The sequence below is a fragment of the Drosophila persimilis genome, unplaced genomic scaffold, assembly GCF_003286085.1.
Source record: "Drosophila persimilis strain 14011-0111.01,24,50 unplaced genomic scaffold, DperRS2 tig00000697-arrow-arrow-pilon, whole genome shotgun sequence".
In the NCBI taxonomy this organism is placed as follows: domain Eukaryota; kingdom Metazoa; phylum Arthropoda; class Insecta; order Diptera; family Drosophilidae; genus Drosophila; species Drosophila persimilis.
In genome coordinates this window covers 118,968-132,633 of record NW_020825338.1, presented here as the reverse complement: position 1 = coordinate 132,633, position 13,666 = coordinate 118,968, and the positions used below count along the sequence as shown (strand labels likewise).

The 13,666-nt window shown below is 46.2% G+C and overlaps 1 protein-coding gene across 3 annotated transcripts; it reads right to left on the bottom strand.

Annotated features, from left to right (window-relative positions):
- Positions 1-2,077: 2,077 nt before the first annotated feature.
- Positions 2,078-13,200, bottom strand: LOC6602767 (serine-rich adhesin for platelets). Of its 3 annotated transcripts, none has more exons than XM_026991938.1 (8): positions 13,128-13,200; positions 11,968-12,497; positions 11,045-11,845; positions 8,494-8,622; positions 7,598-8,425; positions 6,442-6,915; positions 2,564-6,383; positions 2,078-2,333 (listed from the first exon to the last, which is right to left on the bottom strand). In XM_026991938.1, the coding sequence occupies exons 3-8, from the start codon at positions 11,774-11,776 to the stop codon at positions 2,269-2,271; spliced, it is 6,048 nt and encodes a 2,015-aa protein (XP_026847739.1). In that variant the 5' UTR covers positions 11,777-11,845; positions 11,968-12,497; positions 13,128-13,200; the 3' UTR covers positions 2,078-2,268. The 3 variants fall into 3 exon arrangements, with proteins under 3 accessions (XP_026847739.1, XP_002027778.1, XP_026847741.1); XM_002027742.2 differs by having other exon boundaries at positions 7,718-8,425; XM_026991940.1 differs by lacking the exons at positions 11,045-11,845; positions 11,968-12,497; positions 13,128-13,200 and adding an exon at positions 8,707-8,757.
- Between the last annotated feature and the right edge of the window lie 466 nt (positions 13,201-13,666).

Sequence of the window (13,666 nt, the reverse complement as noted above, 5' to 3'; positions counted from 1 at the left end):
TGACTTAGTGGTTGCATATCATTTGTTTTGTAGAATTGTCCTTATTCGTGGATTACATATTCATACTCTTCAGTATATAACGGGTAATCCTCCCTGCAACTTGATTAAAATTACATTTTCTTTTATAAACGTTCCTTTTCGTTTCTTTTTCTCTAGATCGATGGAAGGGAAGTATCCAGAGAGAGAGAGAGAGAGAGAGAGAGAGAGAGGAAGAGACAGCTATTGCTGACTAAACGTAAAGCGCTGTCTGCCTGTTTCCCTCGCACTCTTCTCTCCATCTCTCTCTTTTCCGTAATACAGCACAACTTTTCCAATGTTTCAAAATTTCTTCGCTTTGTTATTTATTCGCCTTTCAAATGTGTGTGTGTGGGTCTTTTTTTGATTAACTTTAAATAGTTACGCGTTTTTAATAATTTTGAATTTTTTTTTTTTGCTTTAGACACTTTTTTCTTTGTTTTGTTTAAAGTTATGTCTTAAATATCTTAGTCGAATTTAAATAATTAACGACTGGCATTCTCAAAAAAAAATCTGTTCATCATATGTCTATGTATCATGTATCATGTATATATATATATGTGTGTGTTTGTGTGTGTGTGGGTGTATATAATGAATATTCCTATGTAGGTGCGTTTTTAATGCTACGGTTTTTTTTTTTATATATTAATTTTCTCCATTTAATTTTTGTTTTTTGACTCATTTTGTGGTTTTCATGCGGTTTTCATCCGGTTTCTGGTTTATTGGAACTGTTTCCTGGTTTTTTTTTTACTCTCGGAAAGGCCTGCTGAGGCTCTCTCTCGCTGCTAAACGGCGGCATTTTTCGTAGGTGCTTGATAGTTGTTTTTTTGTTGTTGTTTGTTTGTTTTGTGTGTGTTTTGTGGTTTTAACATACATAAATTTTCATTTCATCCCCTCATGCGGCTTCTTTATGGCTAGCCGTATAGATCTTAACTCTAGATAATAATTATTCATGCACACATATCATATCATTTGTTGTGTGCTTTCTCGTTTTCGGTTTTTTTTTCTTTTGCGGCTTCTTTTTTTAACAATTAAACGCAAAACTATTCAAGTTCTTAGCTGGGTTTTGTAATATTGTTTTCGTTATTCTGTGGTCTTTGCATCCTATGTACACGCGACTATATGCTAGTGTTCAATCGGTTCCGTTCCTCTGCCTCCCCTCACTTCCCTGTGGGCTGACTCTGTCTATAACTAAACTAGTTTGCTCAATCTTACTCGAAGTAGTGATAAAATATACTCGTACAAGCTACAGGCGCGCGCATTAAAGCGGAGAAACACAAAGGCATTAAAAAATACAAAAAAAAGAATGGTTGCTTCCGTAATAGTAGTAATAGTAGTTAAAATTAGAGCTCGTAAGTGTAATAGTAATAGTAAAACGTAGCGTTTTAAGGAGCCAAAAACTTGTAAATTAACAAAAGCAGTTCCAAATGCTGACTGAACATCGCCTGCTATCTGAATCGCACTCCGAATCACCGGTCCAAACTAAGTGTTTAATAAATATTCATATTTTACGTCACCGACTTGGCCTATTGTAGGGATCAAGGATTTCTTACAGGGATTTTCTCCCCTTGTTTTTGTTTGTTCTATTCACAGCGGTACTAATGGATTGAGAGTTCGTTCTTCTACGTCTTATTTTTTGTCTAACAAAATCGTCCAACAAAATCATCTTTGTCTTCGTTTCGTCTTCATATTTATCATGATCTAACGTCTTGTGTGTCGCCCCCGATAACTTCTCCATCATCGATTATAATCTTCTGCCTTGTTATTCTTATTCTTTTCTTTGTCTTTGCCGGGATTTGTTTTCTCTCGATCTTCTTGATATTGTTCTTTTTGGCTTTGCCTTGCCTTGCCCTCTTGGCTCTCCTACCTGGCTTTGCTAATGGAAGAGACACGGTCCTATCAGCTATGACCTATGTTGTGTTCTGGTTCCATTCGAATGATTTTTTCATAGTTTTTCATGGTTTTATTTGACACTCATGGTGGTTTTAGTTTTGCCGCTCGCGGTTTTAAATTCTAATCGATAGTTAATCAATAGTTTGTTACAGTAATTAGCACAAAAGCGTTTGGTTATAGCATATCCGTGTATATCCGTAGATCTGTGTACAATCGATGGCCCAGCACGAAGCAAACAAAAATGCAACTTTAACAGACATGCAATACAAACTAATCCTCCTTTTCGTTTTTGTAGTTCTGATCCCCTCGCTGACTGCCGCCTGATGTGGCGGCTGCGGTATCTGCTTCGACCGGCTCCTCCTAGATCTCCTGTTCGGGCTCTTTGTAGAACATTACATGCTTGCTGGTGGAAATGGCGTGCCAAGCTGCGGGACGAGACGATATGGACATAAAATTATTCGTATTGGATGATAAAAATAGTGCGAATAATCCTAACAAATCAATTACGCAAGTTCGGAAACATAATTTAGACTTTTCTTAACTATCAACAGACTGGTTACTAGGTTTATAACTAACTAGGTTATGCACAGCCTACTGTGCATTAATCCTGACCAAAATAAATATTGACAAGGGACTCGATTTCTCGATAACTCACTGCTTGAAATGTAGTCTACGATTGGATCCATGCGGGATGACGATGCAACAGCCTCGGCATCAGCCTCCGCTTTCACTTCCGCCTCCTCCTCCACGTCTACCTCCGCATCTCTGAGGTCGGCCAGGAAGCTCAGCTCTTCTAGGTCCTCGTCGTAGTCCTGTACGCCAACATTGTAGGTCGTATAGACGGGCGCAATCTTCGATTTGGCAACTGGGCTCTGATGCTGATGCTGCTGCTGCTGCTTGGACTTGGACAGGGACAGAGACTGCGAGGACTCCAGTTCCTGGGAATTTCTGCGACTGCAGCTGTTACTGCGTGCTGCGGCCGCGGCCCGGGCAGCGGCTATGATGGCCGCCTCAATGTCATTGCAGGTCTCCAACTGTTGCATGGAGATGGGGACATTCGGCAGCGGCTCCTCACTACTGCTGCTGGCCCGGCTAAGGAACTGGTTGATGTGGTCCTTCACGGACGTGTTGGCGGCACCATAGATACCACTATCGCTGGACTGGTTCGCCACATGGGCCGCACCGGATCCCGATCCCGAGCACAAGCCCATCGGACCGTTGCCTCCAGATGAGGAGGATATCGAAACGGATGACGACGAGTTGGAATTTGGCGCCGAGTCAGACGAAGGTGTTGAGGATGTCGACGAGTTGATGATGCTGGATGAGCCCGAGTTTGTGGAAATGGCCGCTGAGTTTGGCGACGACGACTGCACGGCCTCGCCCGAGATCGATAGCATGTCCAAACTGGCCGAGCTGTTGACCACATCAGAGGCAGCGCCCGAATCATTCAGTATCAGCTGCTGGTAGCTACTGGAGCTGACATCCGACTGAGTGGCTGCTGCGTTTTCTGTCTCCTTCTTCTCAGTTTTGTCCTCCCCGATTTGTTCTGGTTCTGGTTCTGCTTCTGGAATCTGATTATCATCCTCCTCCTCATCCACATTCTCATCCATGGGCTCTGGCTTGTCCATCTGTGTTGCTAATGGCTTTGCCTGTGGCTCTGCCTGGGACATTGGCCCTGGCTGTGGCTCTGCCTGTGGCTTTGTTGGCTCTGCCTGTGATTTCGGCTGCGACTCTGGTGGTTTCACCTTCTTCTCACTCTTCTCCTTCTCCTTTTCTTTCTCTTTCTCTTTTTCATTTTCCTTCTCCTCTTTCTTGTCGTCGAAGAGCTTCAGCTCATCCTCGTTGAAATCCCCAAAGATGAACTCGTTGTTGAGTCCCTCCTCTTCCGAGTCGCGATCATCGTTGAGTATTATCACCGCCGGCCGACCAGCGATAAGCTCAGGTGTCAGCTTGCTGCTGGTGTGGGACATCTTGTGGCCCATCTTCTTGGTCCCCTCGGTCTGGGTGGCCGTCGTCGACTTCTGGGCAACTGGCATGGACACTGGAGTAGTCGCCGCCTCTTCGTTGCCAAGCTTCATGGACTTCTTGCTGCTGGTACTGCCCGAGCTGCTGCTGGTGGTGCTGCTTGCGCTGCTGTATGACAGGTCCTTTGACTTTGTCTTGGACTTGGCTGAGGTAGTTGGTAATGATGTGGTTCCCGTGGATTTGTCCACCATCTGTAACTTGGTTGCGGCAGCAAAGTTGAAAATTGCTGACGAGCCCGTCCCTGCGGACGATACTGAACTAGAAGTTGGATAGACGCCGGCTGTCAGAGACACATTGGTTGTGCTATGCCTCTTGACAGTCTTCTCAAGGGCTGGGTACTGCTGATCGAGGTTGCTGCTGTTGAACGTATAAGTGGCATCGTGCTCCACACTCTTGGACTTTTGCAGCGCCGGCTGTGACGAGGAGAGGCTGCTGCTGGGGGCAGTCGTGCAAGTGGGGGTGAGCTCTGGCGAGGCATCAACGTCGCTGGTGCTGCTGGCAGGTGTCGCATTCAGGCTCTTCGAGTAGCTGATCGATCCCGCCGACGACGAGTTGTTGCTGGAACTGGCCACCTGATTGGTGGCAGTGTTGCTGCTAGTGCTGGTGGCGGTGCTGATGGCTACCGGTATGGATAGAGCTACTGGCAGCTCTGGGAAATCCGGTTTGACCTTAGACTTGCTGCCCTTGCCGCCGGCGGGCTTATCAGCCCCACCAGCTCCTGCAGCTGATTCGGACGGCTCTGGGTCGCTGGCATTTGCACTGCCATTGCCACTGGCATTCTTCAGGGCCTCCCGCTTGTTGCGGGCTATGTCCGCATAGGAAATTGGAGCTGGTGCCAGGGTCTTTTTCTTAACCTGACGTTGGGTGGCGGCCTGCGCTGTCCGCTCCTTGTTGTTGGTGGTGCCGGCGCCGCCGCCGCCGCCGCCGCCGCCGCCGCTGCTGAAGCCGAGACTCTTCTTCTTGACCGTCTGGATCGGCAGCGAGTGGACTGAGTCGAGATCACTGGAATCGGATTTTTCCGAGGGCGGCATCGAGGATGTGGACTTGCGTCGCGAGCTGTCCTTTTTGACCGAACCCGACCCACCATGATGATGATGATGATGGTAATGATGATGGTGGTGATGGTGATGCTGCGGCTGCGCATCCTGGTACTGCGGCTGCTGCTGCTGTGCCGACTTGCTCGGATACTGGCCATGATGGTTGCTGGAGCCGGAGCCAGAGCCGGAGCCCGTGCCGCTGTTGGTGTACGCCGTGTAGTAGTGGGTCCGCTGGGACATCATGTTGGAGGAGGCAGATTTTGTGATCTGCTGCATGCGCTGCAGATTGCCTCCCGCGTGGGCAGCGGCCGCGACGGCCGCATCGTCCATGGTGACGGCTCGCTGCTTCTTTGGTTTCTTCTTCTTTGTCACCACATGGAATTCGGCTGTCTCGGAGAGGACGGTGTTCAGGGCATCCATTTCGGACATACAAGAGAGGGCCGGCAGGGAGAGCGGCATCGGTTCCGCCTCGATATCGGGCTCAGAGCGGGCCGCAGCCTTACCCAAGCCTGGCTTGCGATATTCCTGATCCCCCAGATACTGCAGCTCCTCGGTGCCCCAGGAACGGCGCTCTCCTTTCCGCTGCTGAGCGGCGGTTTCAGCGACCTTACGTACTTGGACTTGGACTTGGACAGGTGTGACCTGCTGCTGCTGCTCCTTGCTGCAGTTCTTGCTAATGTCCGCCACGGAGGCAGAGTTCTGTTTGCCACTGCCACTGGCATTCGCATTGTTGGAGTCCTTCTTCTGGGGCATCATCTCGGTGGTGGCCGACTCGCGCTTGAGGTCGTCCGCCTCCATTTTGGAACAGCTACGCAGCTCCTCCAGCGAGTTGCTCTTCTTAAGCTTCTGGTTTTGCTTCTTGCGCTCCTTTTTCTTCTGTCCGCCGCTGTTGCCATCGTTCTCGATGTACTTGACCAGCTGCTCCACCGACTCTTTGCCGCGATACCCGGCCACTGACTCGGCATCCACAGTGGTTGTGTTGCGCTCCTGCTGCGACCTCTTCTTTGACTTGGTCTTGGTCGGCTGTCCCCCAGTGCCGGCACCGGCACTAACTCCGACTCCGGGACCCACTCCAACTCCGGCTGCGGCTCCGTTTCCTCCCGATCCGTTCCCCACGTTAACCTGCTGCAACTGGCTATTGAAGGAGGCCGCCACTGCAGCGGCTGCCATTGCAGTGGTTGTTGTGTTGCTTCCGGTTGTGAGCAGCGTGGACACGCTGTTCTGGCGGCTTGTGGACGATGGCGGTGCATTTGCACCCATCGTAGTGGTGATCAGGGCCGTAAACTGATTGGATCCGCTTCCGCCGTTGCCATTGGCATTGCCATTGCCATTTCCATTGCTACTGCTGCTGCTGGGCGTGCCATTGGCGCCGTACCCATCGCTCAGGGCGTTGCCATTCTCATCGAGGTTACGCTTTGGATATAAGATGTTTTTGTAACTGGTTTTTGCTTTGTGAGTCGTTGGTACTTACCGATGTGGACTTGGCACCCGTTACCGCGGGACCTGCACGACCGCTTTTCCTGCCAAACACATCCCCCGAGGATGCGGCTCGGCTTGGATGGGATATCGTCGACGTATCGGCGTAGACCGAGGAGCAGGCCGTATAGCTGTCGCTCAGCGACACATAGCCAGCGTCTACTTTGCGGGTGGGATCGTCTACTCCCCTTTCAAAGTGTCCACCAGCCGAATACTGTGCCTGGAGTTGCATGTTCTGTTGGTGTACATGCATGTGGGGCATTCCGGGTGACCTGATGCCAACGGACCCCAATAACGGCAGGGTTTCTCCGATTTGATACTCGCCTCCAACGGCCGAATCCCTCGACTCGGGCTGATGCGGGCTGTAGTTTTGCATGAAATTGTCGAGCACCTTTGTGCTGAGATACGACGTTGATTGATTGGCGCCGCCTGCTTTCTTCTTTTTTATTCCGCGATTGTCCTCCGAAAGCTGAACGCGGAAAAGAACAGGAGGAAACGGAGAAAACGAAAGTTAGTATATTTCTAATCTGATTCGATCGCGACTTTGCAAACCCCCTTTTTGCGGCAGACTTTTACAAATCACAAATTCAAAGGGAAAATGTACAGAAAATGTCCTGGCCCCCCCGTGTTAGTTCCGACTACCCCCCGTGAATTGAATATGATATGATGATCCCACCTATTCGGCCAGCAGATGGGTGCGGAGTTCTCCATCTATCCCTTCTACCTATGCATCATACCAGATTTTGTCTACAACTTTCTTAAATCAATGGTATCATAATACATAGGATATTCATATATAACGCCTGGGACAGGCACGCACACCCACTATCTCTCCGCAGGGCGTAAATACGTAATACATTCATACAGATGCATATACATATGAATGGAATGGAAGTTAATGCGTTGGTTTTTGTGTTATGGTATGGGTGTTAGTGTATGTGTTTGGGTGTGGGTGTTTGTGGGGTAGACATAACTTGATTAATTCTACATTTCCATTTAGAGACTTTGTCCGCAAGAGACGACGTATAGAGGAATATTGATTATTGCGATTACTACAGGTTTATGGATTACTAATTGAATTATGCTGCTCGCTGGCAGGCCATGCCACGCCATTGAAGGGCAGCTGGCGACCTTACAGCGTCGCATCTTACCGCCTCAAATGGACTTGACCCAATTTGCCACCCATCGGTTTCGATTAGACTCGATTGAGCCATCTCCCAGAGCGATTGATCCATACAGACGTCCCATTGATTCAGTGTATCATCGCTTACCTCCAACAGGCAGTCTTGTTGGATTGGGCCAGCGCCTGCGGCAGCACTCCCACTCGCACCACCACCCGTCTCATCATCGTCCATATCGAACTGGGTGCCGGCCTCAGCCTCGCCCAGGTGGCTGGGCAGGCTGCTGCAGCTGCCGGCACTGTTCTTGCCAGCTGCAGCCTGGGACTGGGATGACTCGCCCATAGTCTGTTTCAGCTTGGCATCCATGGACGTTGTCGCTGGCTCAAAGTTGACGCTGCTCGGAAGGCTTCCTCCCTCGCGCTGCCGTCCCGACACCGACCAGTTCTTGATCTTTTTGGAGGCAGAGGGTGCGTTTTGGTGGTTGTTGTTGTTGTTGTGCTGCTGCTGCTGCTGGTGGCGACGGTTCGCGCGTCCACTCAGCTGGTAATCACAGTTGAAACGTTGGGTTGTCGCCGATGTGGCTGCTGCCGCTGCTGCTGCTGCCGCCGCCGCCGCAGATGTGGTGGCCGCCCCACTTCGATGAGCCGCCTCGACAAGATCCTGCAAGGAGCCGCCCTGCTTGTGACGCTCCCCGGATCGATTGTTTGTGTGGTGGGTGTTGTTGTTACTGCTGCTGCTAATGCCGGCTACCCCGGATGTGGACGCTGACGTCGCTAGAGTGGTTGGGTTGAGTGTGAGGCAGGATTTAATGGCACGATAAGAGATCTCTTCGTCGTACTCAGCCTTTTTGAGCATTTGCTGCACACAAAATTGGATTGGATCGAGATTAGGGCTGTGAAAAGCGCGTGAGAGGTCAGAGTACTTACCAGAAAACGCTCGCTTTTGTTTTTCCTGTCGCCAGGATTACGGTACCAATACGCCTCCTCGAGAAGCTTCTTCAGTGACGCATCATCGAGATCATTGAAGTCGCTATCTTCCCAGGCATCGTATTTTGTCTGCAAGATGTATCAAGCGTCTTTAAAATATAATGTTTTCAACGTTTCGCGACATTGCAAAAAAAATAGTTCACACACACTCACGCACACACAAACACACGCACCGCACTCCAGCGTCGTGCATAACCTCACTAGGAAGCGACTCTCAATCCGAACGCATGCGAGGCTCTAACACTTCTACTTTGTTCAATGCACTTTTCCAAGCAGTATGACAATTGTTTTAAATCAAAGCTTATGGAAACACAAAACACATGCGGAATGGTGGAAACACACGACTCAAATAAATGGGTATAATACAAAATAGATGTATGTTTGTTTGTATGTATATAAAGTGCGGCGGTTCAGTCACGGATGTGGTTTGCTTAAATATGTACAGATTTCTGTTGTTTATACAGTTATTTTATCGCTTCAGGAGTTCTAACCAAAGCCACACACAAATGTCGACTGCGATCTGCAGAACAATTTCTCAAACTAATTTTCGTTTCTTTCCTTATTGTGCGTTTTCTTTGCGCATTACAGCACTACTATAACGGTTAACTTCTCTATTGCGGACCTCCTTTTTGTACCATCTTCTTTATACATACATATGTGTGTGTGTGTCTGTGTGTTGATAGGAATGTTCGGGAACATGTACGCATACATACATGCATATGTAAACATGTATTAGCAGAACAGATGTGATTCTTTTTTGATTAGGCAGGCAACGTGGAAAAACACGATCAACCCGCGCTTACGCAAATATGAAAAACAGTTCGGTCTTCGCTAATGTGGTTTTCCGAAACCAATTTTGTACTGGATTTGTGTATTTTTATGTTTTTTCGAATCAAATTTCAAACAAATTCTTGCTTTCGTTTCTTTCTCAACATTCCAATTTTGCTTGCGGATAGATATCAGAACCATTAATGTTCCAATTAAGAGACATTGTGCGTGTGATTTAACAGACTTTTAACATTTGCATTCTCGCCTCCTCCTACCCTTGAATAGAACAGAATAAAATATCGTTGATGAGGATAAGAAGACCAAGCTTTTGAATGCATTTGAATTGGCATTTTTATCGCATCAATATATTATACATACATACATATGTACATATATCGATATAGGAGGCTGCCTAATTAGCGGCTTAATTTTGATATAAATGTATTTATCGTCGTAGTTGAGGTTTTCATTTCGGCGCGCCACACTTGTTCTTCAGCATAGACGGGATTCTTGCTCGATTGAAAAGGATGGAAAATTGTGTAAACAAAATAAACAGCCCGCGATCAACATAACGATTTTGTAATCCCGTCTCGAATCAATATCAAAAACATGTACAGATGTAGATTTCTCAATTGAAATGAATTTTGTTTCTTTTATTCTTTATCATCTCCACTTTGCGGCTCAATTCAATATCGGTTAATTTTCCAATTTCGCTTAAGGCACAGATCGCCAATCGCGTGGGCGTGTCAGTACGAGTGTGTGTTAAACAAAAAACAGTGATGTGTGCGTGTGCCGGTGGTATTCTCCCTTCAAAATTGTGTGGTTCCTGCCCATGGATTATCTTCGTTAGGGGTATCAAAGTAAAAGATTCAAATGAAAAATGAGCAAGCAAAATACAAAAAAATTAATTAGAAAAAAATTCAGCTTTCTTATCGTGCTAATATATGTACATAAATGTGTTGTGTGGTTAATATCTTTGTTATTTGTTATTTTTTGTCATCTTCTAGGTGAGTTCTTATTTTATATGTATTTACATTTCCCCACGATGAAAATAAGCCATTTAAATCGCCATTTCTTTACCCAAAGCATTCTTAATTCTTCTTAAGAGCCATGTCAGGGTGATTCAATATTTCATTTATTCAATTATTTGTACGGCATGCAGCCAACAAACATATTATGGAAAGTGATTAAAAGGGACTTAAAATGTTTAAATGGGTTCAAATGATGCAGAAGAGAAGTAAAATATAGGTAAGTAAATAATGTGGAATGATATAGAAATTAATCATAAATAATAGTGAGTAGGATTGTTAGTACGTAGCTTATGATTAGTATGTATGTATGAATAATTGATTAACTTAGCATACATTGTATGTACTATGATTAATATAGGTAGTATGTGTGATTTCTTATTTATAAGCTAGTGAAACGGTGAATAATTTCGATATTAAAAGAGGGTGTGTGTGTGTGCTAATAGCTAGTAGCTAGTAAATGATATGATAGATACACGTGCGCAACCTGGCGGGGTGCACCGAGGCTGTTCACGCACCGTCGTCCCCATCCCACGATACAATGACGTATTTACAGATGAAATAGTTGCGAAACCAATACAAGTACCAAAACAAAACAACCAAATAACCAGAGGGGGGACGGAGTGGGTTTGGGGTTTTTGAAGGATACAAAGATGATGATGATGGATACATGTCTCTCCGTGTACTGCACTCACCTTTTTCTTTTTCTGTCGCTTTCCCACATTCTGATCATCCTGGGTTTTACCCGTCGCTCCCACCCCATACTGCAGGCGCCTGCGTGTGGGTCCTTCCAGCTTTGACGTATCGTCAAGAAATGAGTAGACGAAGTTGGCGGCCCCTGCTTCTTCAGGAGTCGTTATGTTACTGGAAGTTGACAGGACCTCTGACGCTGATGCTGACGTTGACGCTGATAACGATGGTATGGGAGTGGTGGAGCTATCGCTGCCAATGCCACAGCCACTGCCACTGCCACTGGGATTGTTATGACTGTTAATGGTACTGTTGCTGCCACTGATTGGGGGGGAGTATGACTTCCTCTTATCGCTATCTGTCACTGACTTTGATGTGGATTTCGTATTTGTAGACGCTGCTTTTTTCTGGCCACGAAACCCGATACTCCCATCGTCACGTTGCACCGGCACGCTGTCGTGTTTTGCCAAATTATTTGCCATTGCTTCTAACAGCTCTTCTGTGCTATGTGCGGTCGGAGTTGTCTTTGTCGATGTTGTAGTGGTAGTGCTTTTGCTCATAGTCCCAGACGCAATTGATACAATGGGCGTATGGAGTATAATGGATGGTATCTTACTATTGGCTGCAGCCAAGCGCTCTGCAGATCGCTCACCAGAAGCGGTTGCAAATGAGGTTGTGGATGGTTGTGTTGTGGATGATGATGTCTCTGGTGATGCTGGCTTTTGTTCATTGTTCATCTTTTGGGTGGCATATAACAGGGCGACCAGGTGACGAAACAATCAAATGCCATCAAAAATTTCCCGAACCTGTAGAGAGCCAAAATACACATATATGCCATGATGGTTAGTATGTGCGACCCGGGGTCTGTGGTCGTGGTCGTAGTCAAGGCCAGGGATTCAGTTACTGCCCATAGCCAAACCATACTTACGAACTGTTGCCCGGTGTTGGGCTTATCTGCTGCTGGTGGGTGGCTCTGCTTTTCCTCTTCCCCACGGTATTAGCTAGGAAGCTCACAGCTGGCCAGCGCCTTGCGGACGCCACCGCTTCTGCTAGTTAACGATGCTGCCGCTTCTGTTGGTCTTCCGTTAGTTATTGTCGATTTCAAATAATATAGTTTAGGGGCGCTGCCCTCCTATTGCGTATTGACTTCTACTCCTCCTGCTTTTGCACTTGTCAAGCCACACACAAAAAAATAACCGAACAACTCGCTCGCTGTGGCGCCGAACCACACACTGTTTTAAAACACGGCCAACTGTCCTATTTTCGCAGATCTACGTTGACTCAACAATACATTTATTAGTTCTTGTGTGTAAAGTGAGATATGCGGCAATCAAATGTGCGACAATGCACTTGTGCTGCAACAAAATGTTGCAGAGTGTCGGTTGATGCCTCCTGCTGTTGTTGTTTGCTTGGGTTTATCGGATGACAGTTAAACGGCTGGGTCGTAGAATTAAAACACTGCACAGAAAAAGCATGGGATGAAACATTTGTATCGTTAATTACTTGACAATTCTTATGGTTGCCTTTTTAGGCGGCCTCGTCTTCGTCGGTAGCTTCACAATTCGTAAAAAAATTGTTCCTTTTTTTTGCCATACAAGCCAACTAGTGTTGTCAAGCTACTGAATGATAACTGGCGTTGCCAGTGCAACGGCATTCCATTTATGGGCGAATTTTATGGACGTAATACTACTGACGAAGATTATCCCGGGGCTATAGGACTCGATTTATTCATTGTTTGTTAAGCGCGTAATATTTAATCAGATATTGTCAGATTATTCGCTGCGGATAGCTTAGCTTAGCTTGCGATTTGTTGCGCACGCTAGTTGGCAACCCTGTTGCTGTTGTCAGTGGCAACACCAGCGCAAAACACGTCATTTTGCCACACAGGTTTTTTTTGCAATTGAAAAGGAATGCGCCTTTTTTCATTAGTATGTATACATATGTTGTCATATATATGATTGGGCCGTGTATGTGAATGCATTAACAATGCTTACAATGCACTTTTTTGTTTATCACATTTGTTATTCACTGATACACACGATAGGCGGCGACAGCTGTATAACATTATGCGCACACGCACACACTTACACTTGGGAGCGCAGGTATGCCTACAATCTATGCACTGCTGCTACTACACAGAACTGTGTACATTTTTCTGACCTTCTCTTTGAACATTACAAGTAAAACGGCATTTATACACTGAAATTGCAAATTGCCATTGTGGCAGAAAGGTCAAAATGCACAAATATTTGATTGTAAATGCAATATGCAACTGTTTGTAGCATGCACAACAGGATTTGTTTCATCGCACAGCACATGAAAAATTTAGAAAAGAACAATTTTACGCTGTTGCGTTAGCAACACTTTTTCCAACTTTTTGCAACACTGCAAGTGTCGGCAGCATCGATATTTATAAACTGTGATGTCACAACTCATTCGAAACTATCGCCTTTTTATACCATACCTACGTTTGTTGATATTGGAATGCTTAAAAGGAATGTAGATTTATTAAAAAAAAACTTAAATTGATTAAATTGTTAAATATTTACTGTCAGTATTGATGAAATTATTTGCATATTGATTCTTTTAGCGGGAAAACATCAATACTCGATGTGTTCACAAAATAC

Bases quoted from the DNA above. Each gene is read 5' to 3' on its own strand.
- LOC6602767 (XM_026991938.1), bottom strand. From the start codon at position 11,776: ATGAACAATGAACAAAAGCCAGCATCACCAGAGACATCATCATCCACA. The intron at 8,426-8,493 runs GTAAGTACTCTG...TTTTGTGTGCAG, and splicing joins ACAAAAGCGAGCGTTTTCTG to CAAATGCTCAAAAAGGCTGA. The intron at 2,334-2,563 runs GTGAGTTATCGA...CTCGTCCCGCAG, and splicing joins CGTAGACTACATTTCAAGCA to CTTGGCACGCCATTTCCACC.